General features: G+C 31.8%; 1 protein-coding gene across 1 annotated transcript in view; it reads left to right on the forward strand.

Moving 5' to 3' along the window:
- The window catches only part of LOC130445734 (acetylcholinesterase), a 365,089-nt gene that overhangs the window by 227,733 nt on the left and 113,126 nt on the right, over positions 1–24,230 (forward strand). Inside the window, exons 2-3 of the mRNA XM_056781576.1 lie at positions 3,444–3,586; positions 9,905–10,057. Of these exons, the coding sequence (XP_056637554.1) occupies positions 3,444–3,586; positions 9,905–10,057 (296 nt within the window). The remainder of the gene's footprint in view (positions 1–3,443; positions 3,587–9,904; positions 10,058–24,230) is intronic.

The raw sequence follows: 24,230 nt of genomic DNA on the forward strand, positions 1-24,230 counted from the left end.
CTATCGTAATTAGATGTTGATTTATTCAATCTCAGCTTATAATTTGTATGTCTTAAGTGGTTATTGCGGTTGACGCCATACTCGCGGTTTTCTATATATTGAGATTGACATACGAATTACTTTATAATGAAACGTCTATCGATAGTTGGATACGAAAACATATATAGACGTTTCAGATAGAAGATTAGTCTACATCTGAATAAATACGAACGCACATTCATTATATATTATCCAATCTCACTGTTCAAGTAAGTTTATTTCATGAAATATGAAATTGATATCAAAAATTGCGGATCTATTATGAGTCGTTGAAACAACCAATTTACCGTGACATTCAGTTGGGTTCATATTGAATAACCTATTTTGAATAACAATTTAAAAGAGCTCCTCCATTGAAACGAATACATTGATGATAAAATCCAAATTCCAATCCCTGATTCTGGCAATGGCGTGGCGCAACTGTAGTGGAAGAAGCTAACAAGCAAGAAATTTAGAATTGAAGAATAGGCTGAAGGCACCTATAATACAAATGCATAGGGGCTGAAACTTTTCTTGTTCCATCCACGGAATACCTAAGAACTATTGACAAAAATTTAATATCAAAATTGCTAATTCAAAATTATTCGAAAGAAACGATGAGAACCATTGCATATATGGATAATTAATAAATATTTTTAGATTGATTTCATTTTCTTCTTTCATTACCTACATTAATTGTATAGAGATTCTCAGTAACTTCAGAACTGTTGAACCCAGGAGAAAAAATTTGTTGACCTTTTTTTGGCAATACTTGATTATTTTAACAGCAGACTAAAATAACAGTACAACGTTTTATTTGAATTTTTTCCGAAGAAACTTGTTTACAAAAGCAGAATAGTATAGATATTGTTAGTTGTATAGTTTTTATTGGATAATCTTATCCCGAAACTTCCCTTCGTGTTATGTGTACATCAATGAAGGCCATGTGTATGTATTGTTATTAGACAACAAAAAGAAAACGGTACACGTACAAGTTGTTAGCGAAGCGCACCACCAACCGCTTCAGGCTATTATCTGTGCGAGTTCGTTTTGCTATTACGCGTCAATTTGCTAACCAATTGTTTGAAGAGGCTGGCTACGCAATCATGGGTACACTATATCGTATATATTGTACCTTCTGTTTTTCAAACCACCCATAATTAGTACTTCCTTCAATTGTGAACCACCATAATCAAGGTTTGAATTGATGTAAAAAGATGGCACCTGAAGACAGAACATCGTAATTGGAGCTTTGGTTTGTATGAATATTGGTCGTGGTTTCCGAAAACTCTTATTCATTGTGACCTAAGTTTAAATAAACCAAAACTGCTTATAAGAATGTACTTACTCAACAAACCGAAAAAGTATTTTATAAAAGAATTTGCTACCGTTGATGCTAGAACATTTCATACAATTCATATTGAAATGTTTCCAGGACAGCATGGATCCTACAAACTAGATAATTTCTCCGCAGCTGTTACACTGAGAATATGTCAACCGTTGTCCGGCTCAGGAAGGATTGTTACAATGAATCGTAGGTTGGTTTCTTGTCCAGTTATGAACTTGAAGCAACTTAAAATAGACCACAGATTAATAAATGTAGGTACTATAAGAACCAATAAGCCGCAATTACCAGCCATTATCACAATGTAATAAAACATCCCAAAGGGAAAAAATTTGCCAGAGAGAATTGAACACCATCCTCACTGCTGGAAACATTGTACCGACCCTGCTGGCTTCTGACAGAAATTGGACTACTTCTACCACGAGACGAGAGATATCCTTGGGATAAAAAAACTGACATTCAAAGAAGAGAACTTAACAGCAATATATCGAAATAATATATACGATAACCTGAAGTAATGCTTACGCGGTCCCAAAGGTTCATGATGGTAGAATCAGAAATCGTGTGGTTTCAGTGGATAGGGCTCCCCCTGAGCGAGGCGCAAGTCCCACACATTGTACGTAAAAATTATTTCCGCAAATGGTACACACATACAAGTATATCCAGACTTCAATTGTCATTTATACTAAACCTCAAGTTCTGGTTTTGTATCAACCACATTCATGCGTGTTGCAAAGTGTTGTAAACGCACCTCGTATATATGTATATTTCTTTCTTGTTATTAATCTGTTCGCCGTATATACTTAATTTTGTTACCGTGGCAACAAGCTGTATTGTGATTTCTATTTTTAGACCTTTTTTTGCTTGTCTCCCGTCGGCTAACGCTGGGCCGCAAGATAAATAGATAAAGAAACGTAACACTTGCTTTTTGGCTTTGGTAGCGTGCGTGTGATTCTTAGCGCGCTACTATCTTATAATATATTTATATATTATGTATTTTGGTTTATGTCAATTACCAAGAGTGGATAAATGTTTTAATATCAAAGTACAATTTAGTTAAATAGTAAATACAGTCCACTACTTATTTGTTTATAGTTTAATGATGTGGTAAAATTGAATAAGAAGAAAGTTTAGTGTTTTATTTGCCATTACAAATGAACTAAAAAATAACGTAATCAGGAATGTGTGGATAAGATGAAAGAATACTATGATGTGAATCAGATCTCCAATATTTTCTGCATCAGTTTGTATTTCTTATATATTTCATGTTCCTTGACTTCAACAAATACCATTTTATTGGTCTTGAACGAAAAATTGGTAATTTTTTCTCCCTATTGTATCTTAACTTGATAGATCAACGAGGTACTTTGAATGTCTTAAATTTCATTTCCTTACATAATTAAAGGATGACTTCATTATGTTACAGGTGTATTCATTATCACACCATATATCAGGTCTCCTATAGAATGTAAAATTTCAAGCAAGGGCAGCTCTATTCTAGAAAGAATCAAAATAACGTTTCTTCAGTATTCAATGTGTAATTGATATTTGTATTGTACCTAAATGGAAATTTTGAATTACGCTAAATTTAATATTTGTTGTTATTAATTGTTATTAATGTTATTAAATGTTATTAATGTTTGTTGTTATTTGTTACATATATTATTTCGTTATTAAAGCCGAGAAAATTATATAGTGTATAACTTGCATAGAATGCTAATTTCTTTCTGGTATGATTGCTAGCTTCAAACTCGTGAGAAAAGATTATCTTTTTTTGCTCGTTAAACAATGTATTAATATTCACCAGATCACGGTAAATTTTTTCAAATATGAGCATATGAGACAATACTACGTCATCATTATTGGAACTGATAGACCGCCATCGCGTAGTCGTGTTTATTGAAAGACGTCATTTAGCAGACTGTTAAATATACCCTGAAAAATAAATTTTTGAAGCATACTCGTAATTTTCTTGAGTAGAAAGAGAAGAAAAAACTAGAATTTTATAAATATTGTGTAGGGAATGTATCGATTTTTACTATTAAGCTTCATTTATTCTTATTCCTTCATATTGTTTCAGGAACATATTTTCTACTCTACGATTTCATCGATTTCTTTGAAAAAGATGGTCCAAGTTTCCTCCAAAGAGAAAAATATCATGAAATTATTGACAGGATATTCAAAAACATGAGTCGACTTGAAAGAGATGCAATCATATTTCAGGTAAACATTTCACAATTGATATCAATATCATCAACTAGTGTGAGTTAATTCCATATTTTTTTTGCTATACCATTGCGTGAGACAATATTCAAAAAAATATGATCAAGTGTGTCTGGATAACTTTATTCATATGCAAAGGAAATTCATATCCATTTTGAAATATCTTTCATGTTCAATTTTTTACAAAGCTCATGGGGTCTCGTGGTGTATTATGATATCATGTAGTTTTCGAATGACAATCAAATTTCACCTTAATAAACCAAAAGTCGTGAGATGATTAACTGTTGAAGAGAGAAGTGGCTTCTTTCCAAAGTAATTGTTACAAAAATGTCTCGTGAATAAAATTTGAAGAAATTTATAGTTGGTGAGGAATCAGTGCATATTATTTTTATTATATTTGACGTCATCTATATGAGCGTGATGACTTCATCGCTAAAATTTTTAAATGGAAATGTGGATGTTGTAATACATTATTTGAAAGGTGTTCTAAATACCTATTCAGCCATATCAATGTGTACAGTAGTTGATTTGCCTATTGTCACAAATATTATTTATGAAATTCCAACAGATATCTTGATAAAATATATTAAGTATAGGTATGATGTATTTACTGACACACAAAAATGAATTTTGTAAAGGCCGTCACTGGTAATGAAATGTTTTATCTACCTACTTTTTACCTTTTTTAAAAATCTAGTTACCTTATCAACATCAACATTAACACTTGAACATAATTAACTTTTTGTCAAATTATTGATAGTATTATTGTATTAGACGAATTCAAAAAGTCTTTATATCTATCAACATGAAGCTGACTGTAACGCGAAGAATTGAAATTCTAATAATGATTGGTTGTGGAGATAACGCACGTACGCAGAAACAACTAGATGTTCTTTTAGCCTTTCAACATAATCCCCATACCAGTTCACGGCAAGTAGCATTAGATAATGATATGGACCATTCAAAAGTTCTTAGAAAGCTAAAGAAGGAAAAGTGGCATCCCTACAAAGTTTGGTACAAGAGCTTATGGAAGATGATTTTGATAAACGAATTGAGTTTTGTGAAATTTTGAAAAAGGTTCTTTTTTCAGATGAAGCTACATTTCTGGGCTACAGAAAATATACACTAGATGCAAGAGTACCGTTCTCAATACCCAGAGAAAGTTAATGTTTGGGCGGGAATAATAGGTAATAGTATTATTGGGCCATACTTTTTCGAAGAAACCTCAACAGATCCTCGATAATTGGAATTTCTCCACAAACTTCTTGCTACCTAAATTGAACCGGCTGTTTCCAAACAGAAATGATGTATAGTGCGCCTCCACAATATGCTGTATTGGTGCGCAACTATTTGAACAACGTCTTTCCAAATTGGTGGATAGGTCGAAGAGGAACAATATAAATGCCACCTAAGTCACCTGATTAGACTCCTCTTGATTCATTTTTATGGGGATACTTGAGAAGTGAAGTGTACCAAAATAGATCAAAAAATCTATGGACTCGAAGAAAGGATAAGTATTGAGATTGCACAAATATCTCCGGTCACATAGATGACATAAATAATAAAAAGGTATCCTTACGAATAGCCCGTTTTAAAATAAAAATCGACGGGTTTCAGGATTTTTCCTTAAAGTCGGCGGTTTACGAAATAACGAATTTATTCCTTCTATTTGCACCATACTGTATATATATTTCTTTAATTTCTCATTTCTCAAACCTTTTGATATGGTTTTGTTTCTAAATCTTGTTGATTTTAAGACTATTCTGTTTCAAAATTAGTTTTTTATATGATATTGACACTGATAATTTGCGTATTTATATTGATAAATTGATTACCTTCATCATGAATATCAAAATGAGAATAATCCAACTAGATGTAAGGACTGGGGAAAAATTAAATTTTCTTATTAGAACAATTCCTTATTCCTTAATTCTTACATACATAGGATGGACACAAAATCTTGAGGACAAAGTTGGTTTCATATACCATTCTGTTTTTATGTTATTGTTAATTTTATATAATATAGATTTGATTTCATTATTTTGCTTGTGGAGTTTTTATGATAAGAATTTTTCAATTATGTTTTCAATGTGATTCTTTAGTACGGCAGTAATTTAATCATCTACATATCGGAAAAAGAATGGAATATTTATATCAAGTTTGCTTAAGACCGTTTCCTCAAGATCTTCCATTACTAATAGTACTATAACACTTGAAATGGAAGCCTTCATAGCACAACCATCACATTGTTTGTATATTTCATTTTCATATTTGAAATATGTTATTGTAAGGGTGAGTTTTATAGCTTTTATAAATTCATTTTGAGGTATTTCTGTATATTCTTTAATTTTGTTCCATTTTTTATTTATATATGTTTCACAATATGCCTTTCGTTTAAAAAATTATTTAAAAAAACTAATTTTGAAACAGAAGAGACCTAAAATCAAGAACATATAAGTATATATCAATAAATATATATGAATTGTAAGGAAGTCTTTGCCAGATGGAGTATAATCGTTTTCTCATTGGGAATGTATCAAAATTAAACACCAAAGTAGACTAACTTTAGTATATATTCCGAGCTTTCAAATACTTATGTATTCATAGTGTGGGAAATAAATGCGGTGGCTTCAAATTAATTTAAATTCGCAATCTCGGAATATATATTAAAGCTAGTCTACTTTGGTGTTTCATTGCTGCGTTCCCAATAAGAAAACGCATATCTACAGTGCTTTTCAGATAAAAGTATCCACCTTTAATAACTTTTGTAATACTGGTATTTAGAAAAAATCCAAATACACGTCAATTTATGTTGGAAGGGGCAAGCATTATGGCTTATTTAAACTTACTGGAAAAGCCACCTCCTCACCCCTAAGCAGCATCCCCTTTATTTTTTTAAATTACTTTTCATATTTTTTATGTAAAATTTGGATACTCCTCTTTGAGCTGATTTCAAAAATGTATAATACTTGTAGGTTAAAGTGGTTAGTTTATGAGATAAACAATTTTTCTTTTAAGAGCACGAATTTTACTTATTATTTACTTTCACCTTATTTGCCTGTACTAAAATGGGTTGTACAACAGTTCCAACTCTTTAATCTTTTTAACTGTGCTATTTATTCTACTTAAAAAATCCAAACAACAAAAAACTCTACTTTTTATTAAAGTTTGACATTGTCAACTAGAATTTGTAGTCACTATTGATAGTGTAATTTGATACATTATTTATTTTGTTTCTCTGAAATGGTTTACTCTTTGCAAGAAAGAATTAAAATTGTAGGTTTATACTACCAAAATAATAATTGTGCAAGAGCTGCTGCTAGAATATTTAACGAATTACATGACGGAAGACATGCAACTCATAAGTATGTAATTCAACTGATGGAGAAATTTACCACAACAGGGTCTGTTTGCAATAAAGTGCATAAGCAAGAGGGACTCGTAAATAACGAAGCAATCCAAGTGGCAATTTTAGGGCAAGTCAGCTTAGAGGCTAAACAACCCCAATCGTTGTCAACAATAAGTAGAGCGATCGGTGTTTCATCTTCTACAGTTTTCCGAGCTCTACATAAATTCAAGTACCACCCATACAAAGGTAAGTTGGTGCACGAGTTGAATGAAGATGATTTTGATCGTCGTCTAGAGTTTTGCGAATCAATGACGCAAATTATCAATAACAATCCGCAATTGTTAAACAATATTTGCTTTTCTGATGAATGCTCATGGTCATTAAATGGCTTAGTAAGTAGTCATAATTGTAGATATTGGGCTGAAAGTGATCCACATATTATGCGTGAATTCCATACACAACATTCCCAAAAGTTAAACGTTTGGTGTGGTATCCTAGGTGACCACATTGTCGGACCTTTCTTCATCAACGGAAATTTAAATGGTGACTCATATCTTGAGTTACTTAGGGAAGGGGTTGACCCACGTATTACAACAATAATAGAAAATGATGATAACCTTTCCGAAGATTTACTGGTATTTCAACAAGACGGAGCTCCCCCACACTATGCTATGCCTGTCCGACAATTTTTAAACGAAATATTCCCCGCTCGTTGGATAGGTAGAAGGGGGCAGATGATGGAGTGGCCACCTAGGTCACCGGATTTAACACCCCTAGACTTCTTTTTATGGGGGTATTTAAAAACAAAAGTTTATGCTACCCAACCAGAATCTCTGGATGATTTACGAGAGAGGATAGAAAATGAATGTCAACAATTAAATCCAGCAGTATTAAGCAATGTCAGAGAGGCATTTCAAAATAGATTATACCATTGTATGGAAGTGAATGGTATTCATTTTGAACACTTATTGTAACTTCATAATAAATAGCACAGTTAAAAAGATTAAAGAGTTTGAACTGTTGTACAACCCATTTTAGTACAGGCAAATAAGGTGAAAGTAAATAATAAGTAAAATTTGTGCTCTTAAAAGAAAAATTGTTCATCTCATAAACTAACCACTTTAACCTACAAGTATTATACATTTTTGAAATCAGCTCAAAGAGGAGTATCCAAATTTTACATAAAAAATATGGAAAGTAATTTAAAAAAATAAAGGGGATGCTGCTAGGGGTGAGGGGGTGGCTTTTCCAGTAAGTTTAAATAAGCCATAATGCTTGCCCCTTCCAACATAAATTGACGTGTTTTTGGATTTTTTCTAAATACCAGTATTACAAAAGTTATTAAAGGTGGATACTTTTATCTGAAAAGCACTGTACATATATAGCTCTGTCTCTCATTGTATGTTGAATCCCTTTCTTCCAGGTACTTGAGGATCTTTCTCGTCTTCTTCTGTTCTGCGGTTGATACAACAATGCTTTCTTCGGCTACATGTTCTGTTCCGTCCTCATCACACGTCCGTCCAGAGCAGTTGTTTAGTCTCTCTCTGAAGTCGTGCATACTCGACCTGTCATTTCGTATCTGTTTTGTTCTGGATATCCTGCATGATATTCTCAATTAGTCCTTTTCCACAGTCAGTTGCCAGCACTCGCATCCGCACTTTGAAATAGGTTCCATTATGACTTTGTATATGTTTATTTTTGTGTTTAGGTTAATTTTTTCTGGCAAGAATTTGTGTAGCTTATCGTACTCCATTTCTTATATTTTCTTTGGTTGTTCATCTTCCGAATTTATGCTTCGTAGATGTTTGAATTGTCTACACTGTCTAACCCTATTTCTTTATTTGTGAAGTACCTATCTTATATTGTTTACTATCCAAAAAATCGTTGAACGTTGAACTGGTTTCTTTTTCATCATATTTAATGTAGATACTATAACCAGGGTGGCATATTGTAAAGAGGAGGGGTCTCGTTTGGGATAAGGTCGTTTTTGTTGTAGTTCATTGACCTATAATTCTCTTCTCTCTTCTCAGTCTATAAAAAGTGCCCCCCGCTCTCAGTTGTGCGGAAAGCGGAAAACATGGTAAAATTATTTTATTTCAGTTCACACTTCCATCCTATATTAACATAACCTAAGTTTTAGATGAATATATTTAATTAGGTACAAATCTGGAGATATTGGTGGATAGGACATATCCGAATATTATTTTGATACTTCAAAGTGTTCTGGGGTAAGAAATAAGATGAATGTCGGATATGTATTTATTTGTTCAATTTCTTTCCACCATCAATGAACCATCATTCATGGTTACACGTTTACCATTTTTAATACCACTGAAATATATTGCTCCGATATTTCAAAAATGTTGATATTCAGTCAATATGAAAAAAGTTCAAATCTTCTATTCCATCTATAAATACCAACAATATTATTTATAAATACCAACAATATTATCTATAACACCATGTCCATGAGTAAAGATTTCTTAATAATCTACGACGATATTGATCTTGTATTGGTCTGATAACAAAACTACTATTCGTTCTCTTTTGAACTTAATTAGCTGTCGGTAACTCTTAAAATATTAAATGTTTTCTTATATCAGAATGGACCGTTTCATCTAATATTCAAAGTAAAGAATAATTGAATTAAAACAGGAATATTCAACTGATAGCGTTCAAATTATAATATTCCATTTAGAATTTCATGATGAACTGCTACGTGAAATATTTTTAGAATGAAATAATATTTAGTGAGATTTTATGTCACTGAATATGATTTTAAAATGGAATGAAAACTCCAAGAGCTACTCGAAATGGTAGTAGCGATAGCGAGTGAAAATTTCACAGGAATATGAATTAATTTCCTATTTACAAGGATGTTTTCATTTCGTTATGAGAATATCAAAGAAAAAATCTTGACTCTGCTTCTAATAGATAATTATGTTTGTTTATCTAGTTTTTTTTTTCAGTACACCAATTGGGAGCAAGTGCATGACGGTTATTTAAACCAAAAAATGATCGGAGATGTGGTAGGTGATTATTTCTTTATATGTCCTACGAACGACTTTGCGGAATTGGCAGCTGAAAGGGGAATGAAAGTTTATTACTACTATTTCACTCACGTAAGTATTTACTGTTAAACTATTTCATGATTAACCATAGTCTATTTCCACAATTTTATGATTATGTTGATGCTAGCCATATGTGAAGGCGAATAAAATTTATATGAGAATTAGTTAAACATTAATATCCTATTTTATATAAAACCTGAGTTCCAACCATCTGGTTCATTTTTGTGAAACAATTGTATCGCCGAATAGCTTGTGTACTTTTATCTACAAGTTCTTGGTAATAGAGAGAAGGGGGGTTCGCACGAAGAAGCACTGGGCTGATTTAACCAATTCTTCATTCATTATCTAGAAATGTAATGGAATAAATGTATGTAATTTGAATTTTGAGAATTTTGGATTAACATGTACAGAATTCAAACTCCTTAAGCACTAACAGGAATTACAGATAAATGGACAATTATAAATAAGAAGAAAGAAGAAATATTGCAAATTTTAGAATTAGAAATAACATTCCTAATTAGCAAATCAACAATAAAAGACATGATGAAGTGGAATATTTAGTTATGAGTATAAAAAATAGTAGAGTTAAAATCAAAGTTTTTCTAATAGGAGGTATGTAATACCTCCAAACTACATATAACCATAATAATAACAGAAGAATTAATGTTTATATTGATACAAATACAGTTTATTATTGTAAAAAGTATAATAATAATTTCATTTCATTTCTGAGAATGCCTTAATGAGTAATGGACATGGTAAAAATCTAACAACTACTGCAATTAACCATATTCTTACTGAAAAAAGTGTACTGTTACTAATTTTAACATATAAGTTAATGTGGTGTTGATAACAGGCTAGTATATCACAAGGTGAATTTCTCTGTTTTGGGAAACTAAGAATTACAAATTTACTGAAGAATATATTTGAAATGCTAGTGGTGATTATTAATTTATGGTAAATATTAACAATGTTTTTATCGTATCAGCAAAAAATGCAGATGTATAAATCTTAAATTTATAAAAAAACCTCACAGAGACCTGGCAACTCATGGAACATGAAACAAGAATGAAATATGATAGAGAAAATGCTATTGCTCAGCTTTATCTGAAGCTCATAATTGAAAGACAATGATTCTACAATACCATATTTTCCGTACGAAATCCGTGAAATCTTATTCATTAGTATAATCATTTCTTCCATCAAATCTGTTGGTAGGACTTCTAATTGCACATTTTTATTTTGTTAACCATTTATTTTTATGGAAGAAATTATTCTTTACTCGACCTCATAACTTGAAATTACTCCATGGAACTACCCTATACTTGAGAATATTAAAAATCTTTATAGGCTATTGTATGCAAATTTTGAATTTAAGCACCTAAATATTCTGCTTAACAAAATTGTGGCAAATATTGAATAGTGCGGATGAATATGGACCACCTGATTCTTGATACGAGTTTGAGTTAGGTAGTTATGTAGACAAATATTTTGAATTTTGTATAATTGATTCAAATTTGTTGAGTTATTCCTGCGATTGAGAATTGTTATATTTAGAAATTATATATAGAATTATCAATATCCTGGACGTTACGTGAAATGTATATCTGTTTTTTGTCAATAGCGATCCAACAGCCTTCACAGTTTTTTCTAATTCTGACAATGAAGACTAAACAACATCTCGATAGTGTAGTCATTGTGACTTATATTATTTATTAGTTATCAACGTAACATTAAAATCAATGAACGTTCAAAATACATAAGACTTTCATTATTAGCAGCTCCGAACAATAATCAGTTCAACATTCAGTACCGAATGCATAATAAGAAGCCAGTTACAAAACTTGTTAATTAACAGTCTCAAATTTCCTGTGAATGTAATAATTAATTCATCTTCACGATCCACAGCAACCCTAACTTTATAAAGCATAAAACTTTCAAATTTTCATCTCATCTTGGATTTGTATCCGAAATATTCTGATTTTGTGATCAAAGATTAGAGAACGTTTCTTCTAGTTATAAATTTGGAACAATCATTCACTGATTCACAGTGTACATATCGGTAGCTAGATGGCTTTTCGCTTAAAATTTTATAACAAAATGGTGAGAGATATTTGTCTTTCATTCCAGTGAAAAGCCGTAAACTCAGCTCGATTGTGTAATTAAAGTGTTGGTGTAGTGATAGTGAAAACAGTGTTTCCAAAGACTCAAACTAGGAGGTAATTCTTATTTTCAATAACAATATGCCGTGAAATGTTGTAAAGTGTTTAATATTTGTGAACCTTTGTATCTCCCGAATCACTTGGTTAAACCAAATTTGAATTAACGACAGGCCTGTGTCCGTAACTACCTTTGTCATGAACGTCTGTTCGAAAGTTCGACAAATTTCCTTTTATGTTTTCACCTTATTCTCGCACATATTCGTATATTCCATTCATCATGTGATGAATGTCAGCAGTACTGTATCATTCATTTGAGAGAGAACAAATCGCAGTCGGAAATTTGAAATTAAAAAGTTGTAGGAATGATGCGAAGTGTAATTGTTGACATTAATAATTTGACTTTTAAAAACAAACAAGAAACAGTTTATCACTGCTATGCTTGATGATTGAAAGAACCTAATTAAAACTATTCATTCAAATTCAATTAAATTAAACTGCCAGTTTCGATACTACTGTTATTTATCTCAAGAGAAATAACAACTGATTCAATAACCTACTGCTGCTGAAAGTCTAATTGCCACATGCCGCTTTCGAACGTAAAGTATAGATTCATTTTAATATGATAACTGATCTATTGCACTACGTAGGAAACTATCCACATCTACAAACGTGTTGAATATCATTGGCGCAACAGTGTTCCATGGTTGCCATAAATTTTGCTTTTATTGCAGTACTGAACACACTACGTTTCGATAACCAAGTTATTGCCTTCAGAAACTAAAAGTAAAATAAAATTTATTGACTTGACCTACCTATTTGTACTAAATTTTCCTACCAATAAACCTCTTTTCCTGGAAAACAATTCCAGCGAAAAAAGTATAGAGCTATAAGGAATAGGCCGTTTGTCCCTATTCAAACTATTTTAAGTTTTTTTGTCTGTACATATTTCAAACGAACTAGATGCTCCAGATATTGACGGACCTCTTAGTTGGTCCAACAAATTATGTCACAATCCTTACAGGTTATTTCGCGAAAACCATTATTTTTTAGACCTGATACTTTATTCTTGGAATTACCAAATAATTGTTACAGTGTATTGTTGGAGTTATATAGACCAATTCCATACCTACCCTGTTAGAGATGTTTTCAGATCCTTTTGTATTGGAAGATTACTCCGCAAAATTTTCCAGATTTTTGTTTTTATGAAAACATGTTTTTTTCTCTGTCGGTATCCAAAACTCATTTACACCTTTATCATCAAAACCATTAACTACACCCAAATCCTTAGTACCTTATATCTTACAATAAAATTGATTGCACTAATGATCAGATTATAACGTTAAAGAAACCTTTAAGGTTACATGAAAAATTCGAATAATAAACAACAACAGTAGTGTGGGTTCATATTCTTCGCATTGACAGAATTTTTAATTAAATTATATTTTTAAGGAAAATTTTTTCACATAAGGCTGTTCTATTTATAAGGAGATAGGTTTATCCATTTTCTATTATAAAAATTTTCAGTCCCAATTATAAAATTGAAAATAAAATATCGAAGGACCTTACATGTCTATTGATAGGTCTACAACTTTAATTCGAATATCTTTATCTTTATTCTAGATGCAAAAAGCAAGGGCAAGATTTCAAAAAAATTTTGACATATCTATTATGGACAATATAAAGTAATTTATATTGAAATTTCAAACACCTAGAATTCGCGTTTGAGGATCTACTTTATCAGCCTAAATATTCCTAGTATTTTCTAAGGAACAAGCGTGTATATATTGAAATATCGATACGATTTGAAAAGAAAGCGTCGGCGTCGGTTTGAAGAATTTCAAGATTTTCGATGTTGCCCAAGGTGTCGAAGACATTTTATTTTCAATACACTTCGTTGTAGAATGGCTTTATGTCGTATACTTAGATTTGGAGATTTCACATTTCAACGGAATGTAGAAGAATTAGATTAAGCAGGGTTTTTATTGAGAAAAAATATATGATTCATTCTGTCTCTTTTACACCGATTATTACCAGATATATTTCTATAAGTCACATTATAAAGTTTATGATGAAAAAATTCCAATTTATTCAGAAACTGAACCTTATGTAGGGAAATACGATGGGAGAACAGAAAACCATAAATACGGTCATAGGGTTATATATCATTAAATTCCAATCAGTTATTCCTTTTAATTATCTCTATTCAAATAAATTATTCATGTTGATGCTCCTGATAGTGCTATTATTCCGGAACTTATTTAGTTTCGAAATTTAATGGTAATAACAAGGGAGAAATTTGAATATTTAAAACCAAGATTTGAATATTTCTAATACTTTTTATCCTTATTATTTCTTCAACTTCTTAATTCTCACACTTTGTCATATGTTTTCGTGAATTAATTGTCTTGATTTTTAGTCTCGCGTGCTGAATATGAATGTGTTTTGTTATTGCGAATATCTTTGGTCCTTCGACATTGAATACTTTCAATGAATAGAATCAATATTCAAAATATTCAAAAGAATAGAATTGTAATAACAAACTGTCCATTTTTTATTAACAATGAATGTAAAATTAACGTGAATAATTTATGAAATATTATTATCTTTAGCTTTAGAGCTTGCTATAAGTGTAGTTCACAGCAGAGTTTTAGTCTCATTTCTCAATATGCTTCTTTGCTTTAGGTATGGCTAGAGAGGCTGAGTTGGAGAATTAACAGTGATTTGGATAACTTCTCTCAAGCTGGCTGCAGCTTTTGTGAAACTGCTTTCAGGGGAGGAGTAATTGGAATGATTGGTTAATATTACTTTCTTGATATCAATCGCAATACTCTGTGTTCCTAGACGTGTCTGATTGTTGAGTGGGCTGATACCTGTTGAACTATGTCAATACCAAATTTTGTCTCGTTCCATTCCAGATTTGGAGTTGAGAACCATCGATTTGCTTTGATATTCGGTGTTCCCTTGATGATCATTTTCTTTAGTGTAGTTGTATCGAATACGGATTTTAAATTCATCATAAATGTCTGAATGAATTTTACTAGACGTAAGGTAGCATCGGTGTCATTCCTAATGAGATTGACTGCAGATATTTCGTGGAACTTTTGTCGTGAGCCAATATTTGGATCAAAATAGCCAAGTTTGCGAATTTCAGCCTCACAGAACCTGAAACTTTTTTGTAATATTGATTTTCAGTCAATATCTTAGAGAACACCATCAATTCGGGAACGCGTTTTTCCAAGTATAATAAAATGATCATATACCAAACAAAGTAAATAAATGAAGGAATTGTTTAATGACATATGTATATTTTGTATCACTATCATATAAACAATAATGATACACAACCTACAACCAAAATACGTGAAGAAATTGGAGAATTTGCTATTATCGCGCATAAAATTAAATAATGTAACGTTTTTCGTATCTTTTTACACTATGTTACCTAAATAATTTCTGTGATTACTTTTCCTAATTCGTCTTTTTTACTACGACTATTTATTTAACTCTAATCTAACTGCGTTTACACAAGCCATTTATATACCTAAATAAAATTCTACTAAGTTCTAGAACAAGAAGAAACAAACTGAATAAATAGACTTTCCTAGAAATTCGTAAAAGAAATACTGTAAATAAACCGCCTTATACAAAAAAGAGAATAAATGTATCTTGGTTGAATAATAATGAGCCTGTTCTTGTCAAAAACTATACACACAGTAGCCAGATTCAATAGAACTAATTTATCTCATGGAGGAACTTTGATCATGTGCACAAACAATGACTTTTCCGCAATAACACAGTTCAATGATATAATATCTGAGAAAGTATTCCAATTTTCTGTCGTCTACAACAAGACTTATGACCTTTATATTGTTTATATTTACAGAACACCTGACGCTGACATGCATACTTACTTTCACAAACTACTGACCTTACTAGAATCCTTACCTCTAACATGCAAACTAATTCTATGTGGCGATCTCAATATTGGTTATTCCAGTGTGTCTGCCGGTCAAGAACGTCTTGAGTCAATTTTTGATTCTTTTGAAATGATCATGCATAAAACGGCACCAACCAGAATAACTAAGACCAGTTCCAGTACTATAGACTATGTCGTGTCATTGTATAATTCAGAATCCAGCGACTGTACTGCCTTTAATTCAGGTATCTCGGATCATGAAGCAGTGATAACAAAATACCGGTAAAATTCAATACTAAAAATGCTTCTCGCAAATTATACCGTACCTTTTTGGACAAAAATTTTCAAAACTTGTGAAACAACTGACTGGAACATGCTCTCTGGTGATGTTGACTTCGAATTTTCTAGATTCATAAAAGCACTAACTAGTCTGGCATCCAATTCTTTTCCCGTCAGGCGTATGAAAAATAAGCAAAATAAACCCTAGTCCACTAAAGGTTTACTTATATCTTCAAGGTACATGCGATCGTTATCGCACCTATTGCACGGAAATTCTCGGATAGTGTATTCTTCAAAAATTACGTGAAACTATACAGAAAAATTTATTATTAGACAATGAACTCTGTCAAATATATTCATTATAATTGGAGACTCGCCTGTTCTCGTAATGTTTCTAAAGAAACATGGTCCATTGTGAATGATCTAAGAAATAAGCCTTCTTCATCGAGGATCACCTGATAATTACTTTGTAAATGTAGCCCAAAATTGATCAACTTTCATGATTCGCTTTCATATCTACCTGATGCCAATGCTAATTTACACAATTCCTTCTTTATGTCCGTAGTTTTAGCAGAGCTTCGCAGTACAATTAATGACATCAAAAATAAATACTGATCTGGAACTGATGGACTCACATCAAAAATGTGCAATCGAGTGCGACTTTAGTTAATGTTTCATTTCAAAATGGCACTTTTTCCAATTGCCTCAAGACGGCTATAATTATACCTCTGCACAAAGGAGGAGATAAAAAAAACAAGCGTCGAATTATTGCCCAATTGCGCTCCTTTCCAAGTTATCAAAGATCATAGGAAAATAGGTTAAAAAGAGGCTTTTATGATTTCTGTTTAAATATAAAATACTTAATATCAATCAATTTGGGTTTTTAAGTAACAAATGCACAAATGATGCTATTATCTCCCTCCTTAATAATGTGTACTCCAGCCTAAACAGCTATCACTCCACTGCACAACTTTTTTTGATATTTCCAAGGTTCTGATTGTGTTAATCATATTATTTTAATTAACAAATTGCAGTACTACGGTTTCAGGGGAACACCTCTCGCACGGTTTAATTCATACCTTACCAACAGAGATCACTTTGTAAAGGTTGATACAACGATGTCATCTTGCAAGCCAATCGAATATGGAGTGCCCCAGCTCAGTACTGGGCCCTATTTGGTTGTTTATGTTTGTAAACTACATCGTCTATCTAGACATCAGTGGTAAAATATGTCTATTTGCAGACGCACTAGTTTTTCTTGGCGCAGTCTGGATCTCACGGCACTTCATAAGACTATATCCAGCCTTCTCTGTTTCAATGTCTCTAAAATCAAAGTTTTACCCTATAAAAATACATTGCAGCCTTTTTTGATAAGTAACAAAACCATTGTCGTCGTTGGATCAGAAAAATTTCTAGGGTTTGTTGTGGACAATTCCTTGAAATGGGAGTGACATATAGCCACCTTATCTCAAAAATTAAGTTCCTTATTGAGTCGCATCTCCGATATGCCCTTACCTTCTGGGTGGTGCGTCTCAATTTGAGCAAATGTCTGTAAAAGTTACGAATTGTTCATCATTTGGGTAGAATTATTTATTCCGTTAAACACACTACATGGACATACGTCAAACAAAGATTGAACTGTTATTTAGAAAATATTCTTAAATATAAGTTCTGATTTCGCAACATTGAGACTTTAACTATAATTATTTTATGAGACAGCATTTTTTTCACGTCATATACTTAGTCCCGAATTTTTTACATTAAGTCCTGGAACACCCTGTATACGACAAAATAATTTATGTATTATAAATTATAATATGTTGGTTGATTAGTTACGAATAAATATAAATCATTTTCATTCTACCGAACTATCTGTTTGTGCGTGTGGGACGAATCATTAACAAGTAATTAAAAAATTACGAGCAAGGAAATAGCGTGCATGTCGGTGAGCAAGACTGAAGTATGTCATAAAACCCATGTGTGAGTACAGACAAGCCGACAACCTGGTAATTAAATTGATTTAAACACGTTTTTCATAATTTCAATTAAAAATACATTGAGTTGGATTTGTTAACAAGTGTATCGCATGTAGTTTTTATAGTGATTATTGTCAGAAAAATTATGTACACGGTTTTTCACATGAGTTGGGTCAAAATCAAAATATAAACATATTACAAGTTTGAATGAAAATTGCGAGTTAAACTGAGAAATGGGCAATTTTTTCTTCCCAAATTCATTTATACATCACAGTTATATAACAAGTCGATGTCGCTTTGGTGTAAAGTAAAACGACTACCTCCCGTCTAGCCGGGTTTCGGATTCAGCTAAAATAAATTAGCCGTATTGTATTAGTACTTAGCATTCTTAAATACATTTAGTCATAGAAAAATTTCTCATGCGATTATAGATATTCAATATTAAAAATTTCAACTGAACAGCATCTAGTAATAAACCGTTTCAGTATAGTATAGTAGTTGGCTATGAAAATAATAATTAGGCCAGTCTCTTATGTAAAAACTGAAATATTGTGTTGTGTTTGTAGATTTAAAAAATAGGAGAAAGTTAGCTATCATAATATTCCAAATATATTTCTGGTTGAACAGTTGGATGAAATTAAAATAATAATTAATAGAAGTCTTTAACTTAGAACTCGACGATTGTCAACAATTCATTGTAGCGACTATTGCCTTATGACGGCTAGAATTATATCTCTGCATGAAGGAGGATATAAATATCAAGCCTTGAATTATCACCCAATTGCCCAACTACCCACGTTATCTGAGATCATAGAAAGATTGGATAAAAAGAGTATTTTATGATTTCTGTTTAAATATAAAATACTTACTACCCATCAATTTGGGTTTTTAAGTAACAAATGTACAAATGATGCTATATACTCCCTTCTAAATAATGACAACAACAAATGGCAGTACTATGGTTTCAGGAGAACACCTCTCGCATGGTTCAAGTCACACCTTACCAATAGAAGTCAGTCCTTGGCCCCCTTTTTTGTTTCTTCTGTTTATAAATGACCTATCGCCTATATAGACATCAGTTCTTGATCTCACGACACGTCATAGTACCATACCTAGTGACCTAATCACCCTAATATCATGATGCGATTCTAATCTTCTCTGTCTCAACGTTTCTAAAATCAAAGCTTTATCATATAAAAATACATTGCAGCCTTTTTATTAAATAACACCACCGTTGACGTCTTTGAATTTGTAAAATTCCTAGAGCTTCTTGTGGACAATTCCTTAAAAATTAATTTTCTTCTGTTTTGCGCTGAGATCAGTTTCCAAAGAACTAAACTTATCCACGTCCTTAACAGTCTATTATGCACTTGTTGAGTACCATTTCCGATATGCCGTTTCCTTCTGGGGTATGTGTGGTGATACTCAATTTGAGAGAATCTTCAAAGTACAAAAGAGACCTGGTACATATTTACTCGGACTAAACAGCAGAGCTCATTGCAGGGAATTCTTTAAAAGATTAAAAATTCTGACTACTCCTTCCATATTCATCTTTGAATCCGTTTGCCTAATTCATAAGCACGCTTTACCAATCTAGGAAAGGACATTGTATAACTGGAAAGTGCCTTTAACTCTGTAAACTATTTCTATTCTAATAATAATATTTGATTCCGGGCATGCTGCATACTGGTTTAATTTTTGCTATAGTCTTATGTACGATTTGTATACTAATTATTACCTATTACTATCACCCATAATTTTATTACTCATTGTGTTTTTATTTTGTATTTTGAAATTTTATTTTATTTGTTTTATCTTTATTTAGTTATTTTTATGTTTGATTACTAGTTTTTACAAGCTTTTGTCTACAAATTGTAACATTTTTTTGACAATAGAGCATTTCAGTAATTTTTTTAAATAGTTTTCAAGAACATAACCTAATGCTATAGAAATTTGTTATTCCATTTGTTGCTCCTTATTTATATTTTTTATAACAGATAAATACTGCATCTAAACAAACTTCAATGTGTTCTTATGCGCACTTATTTATTAATAAGTGTGATTTTTGTATTTTGAATATTATTCAAGTCTTCTGGTTTGAATTCTAATACTTTAAATTCAAGACTCTCCATGTAGAATATACATATATTCAAAAGTCTATTTTGGTGTAACTTTGGAAATTTTTATGTTTATGGTCTGTGATAAGTAAGAATCTAGAATTGCTCTTTTTGATTCTTATGAGAATATTGAATTGCTATACAAAATTGTTATAGATTTTTGTTGATTCGAATAATGCTCATAAGAATATTCACTATATAGTCTTCTCTTGTACCGAAACCTGCTAAACACAGACGGATGTGACAGATCGATTAAATCTGTGCCAATGTTCATTTTCGGGACTATTCAATTGGTTCAAAGTAACTGGAAGGACGAAGCACTGGAAGAATTGAGAAACAGACGCCATTTAAGACGGTAAATTGGAAATTACGACACGTAAAAATTCTTTTAATATTTGCAGAATCCTGGGGAGAATTCTTTTCAATTCTAATGTATCTACTGGGTTGTCCATTAGTGTGTGGAAGTGCAATAACTTACTCAAGATAAAATATACAAAAAAAAAATTAAAAAAAAATTGTTCTATTTGCACAGATACACATTTCTAAAATATTTTGAGGTATACAAGATTTTCAGCCTAAGCGTGACAAAATGAAGTTTTTTTAAATAGGACACCCTGTATATTTGTTTACCATGGGATTTAGCGTAAGATTCTGCATCTAGCCCTGTCTTTTCTTTTCCCATAAATTGTGACGTTGCCAAGTTGGAGCGAAAAATATGAAGATTTGACGAAAATTGGTGAACAGTGAGAAGTAACTAAACTCGTTTGATAAGTATGAAATAAAGGATGTCTAGAATGTCTGAACAGAGTAGAAGTTTCGTTTAGGGTTTGGGATGTTTTTTAGATAAGCACTTATCTATCTTATAAAACTATTTCATCCCTTTAAATTATGTCTGATACGTACAATCTAAATTTTTTAGAATGTACTATTTTTTAGAAAATTGCATTTTTAGTTTAGTTAGTTAGGAATATTCACCTTTTCAACAAGTAAACACTGAATGTGACGTTTAAAATACTTCTAGTTTTTGTGACAAAATAAGACCATTAATTTTATACCCTTAAAAACTGTAATAAAATAAATAGGGTATCTACAAAACTAAATTAAGCAAACATCACCTTACCAACAAATTAAATGAAAATATTCATAGTTTTATGAAGTAACATGTGAATTTGACATTTTCGCAGTTTAAGTCAGAGGACAACGAGGTGACCGTAATGTTAAAAGTTACAGAAGATCCTCGTATTGTTAAGAATAATGTCTATTTCTGTAATCTGTCCCTGACTCGTACTTAGGTGACATACTAAATGGCACCACTTGAATTATGTCACAAGGAGTAGTTCAAAAAAATAAACGAGAACGTCAACAATGTCAACATCACGAGTGAAGCTGCATGTTGCCTGTTTTATTTTTCTACCTAAAAATACCTAATTAACCTGGTAAAAGAGCAGTTATTCAACAAGTTATGGGTACAGGACGTGGATAAGGCTCTTAGTAATCAGTGAAACTAAAAGTGTTGGTTCCATCAATATTTTTTTGTAGAAAAATATTGATTAACGGTTAACCTTCTTTGAGTGGGCTTAAGAACAAATTCATTAAAACAGAGATTTTTCAATTTTGTATTATTTGCCGATGAAGCAACATTTCATAAAAAGTTTATTTGAATTTGTTACAAAACGAATTACCCCAACTACTTCAGCAATTACCTACTCATGATAAGCGGCGAATGTGGTACCTACATGACGGTGCACCAGTTCATCATACCTAACTGATCAATACACATTTAAATAATGAATTTCCCTGACGGTGGATAGGTAGAGGAGAACCCCCAGGTTTTCCGAACTGCTGATGTCAATATGTTACATCGTGCTAGCAGATCTTTTGAAGATATATTATTGTATGAAGTAAATAGCTGTCATTTTGAACATTTAATAAAATAGTTCTTAGTTTTTTCTTATTTATTCTCAGTTATTGCAGAATTTTATGCTGAATACGATGGTAAACAAATATACAGGGTGCCCTATGTAAAAAACTTTACTTCTTATTGTCACGCTTGGGCTGAACACCCTGTTTACCTGAAAATATTTTAGAAATGTGTATATGTGCAAATACAACAACTTTTATTTTAATTTTTTTTTATATTTTATCTTAAATAAGTTATTACACTTCCAAACAGTAATGGGCCACCCCGTATATCTAACTTAACAAAAAGATAAATCCGTAATGCTAATTCTATATCCAAAATAGTCTCATTATAGACAGAACATTAGAACGAAAATGAATAAATCCATTGACGCCCTTGCATCAAAAGCTAAAAAATTGAATTTCTTCGGCAAAGTACAAATATGATCTGAGCAAGAATTTGTTTCATTGTTCGTACTCAATTAATTCTGTGAGATGCAAACATGTCAGTATATAGGCATCAAGTGTTGGCCAACCTACCTCCCCAATGTCATGCCGCAATAGGTGCTCCTCCTTTTATATTGATGATGAAGCTAGCTTTTTATCGAACTGAGTTATTTTTAGAAGAAATATAAAATATAGGTTTTCTGAAACTATAGAGGAGTTTAGAAATTATCTCCCAAAACTTTGGGTAGCAGTCGCACTAAATTTCGTTGATAGTATGCCCAGATGTGCTGCTGGCACTATTTGTTGAATTAGTGGTCACATATAGCATTGGATGTTATTCGAATTTTTCTATTTATTTTATATTTTTATTCTCACACATTAACCTACGGAAACAGTTAACAAACGTACCTAAACTCTTCTAAAATTACAATTATGTTTTTTGTTCCAGCTTCTAATATCGAATTCCAATATAACTCCTGAATATGTGTTCATCACTTACTTATGAGTCACTCTGCATGCTCAAATGTACACAGATCAATGTAGGTGTAGATATAGATTCCATATCTAGTTATTAGTTTAATGTTAATGCTTGGTTTTAATTGGATTTGAAAAACTGCTGTTCCATTTCGAAGTATTTGAAATATCAGATATTATTTGTTGTCCTGGATACGGCTATTTTACATATGTATTCTAGTTATGCAAAACAAAATTTTCATGAATATACATAATTCAGAAACTCACTGTGATGAACGAATATCTGACAAATCAGTATTTTGAAGTTTTTGCTATCCGTCATATAATATTCTTTCACTATGAGTTTCTAGTCATTTTTATTTTCAATAATTTTCAGCAATTTACAACATAAATAATCACATCTGTCTACATATTACTACAATAGTTTATATCTTGGATCAAATAACCGTCGGCCCTTCTCCTTCACTCTGGTTTGCCCATTATCGTTTCGTGACAAAATCAGATTATTCTAGCCAGGAACTACCAATAAGCAGAAAAACAATTTCAATATATCAGCTTTCCTTTCTAATCCTGGATCATTCTGCGGTTTAAGTAATTATTTAGCTTGCGTAATGTAAAATATAACCACACAATACTGGAAGATTCATTTCAGATTTCAATAAATTATTTATTTTGAAGAGTGGATAATTTCAAAAAATTATACAAAGCTGACTCACCAAATTAAAAGAGTGGTGGAAATGGGGATTAAACAATTATGATGCGGTTTCTCAATGTTCACAATGTTCAAAAAATGGGATAACTTCAACTGCCAGAGATCTTCTCTGAGGCTCCTCACATCTATCACACTTCAAGATAATGTGGATAGAGGTTCCATCATCAGAATTTTCACGTTGCACTCTTGGCTCTACCTATGGTCTTCATGTATCCATTGAGGGGGCAATGTATTCGTTTGCT

This window comes from Diorhabda sublineata, chromosome 1, assembly GCF_026230105.1.
Source record: "Diorhabda sublineata isolate icDioSubl1.1 chromosome 1, icDioSubl1.1, whole genome shotgun sequence".
Lineage (NCBI taxonomy): Eukaryota > Metazoa > Arthropoda > Insecta > Coleoptera > Chrysomelidae > Diorhabda > Diorhabda sublineata.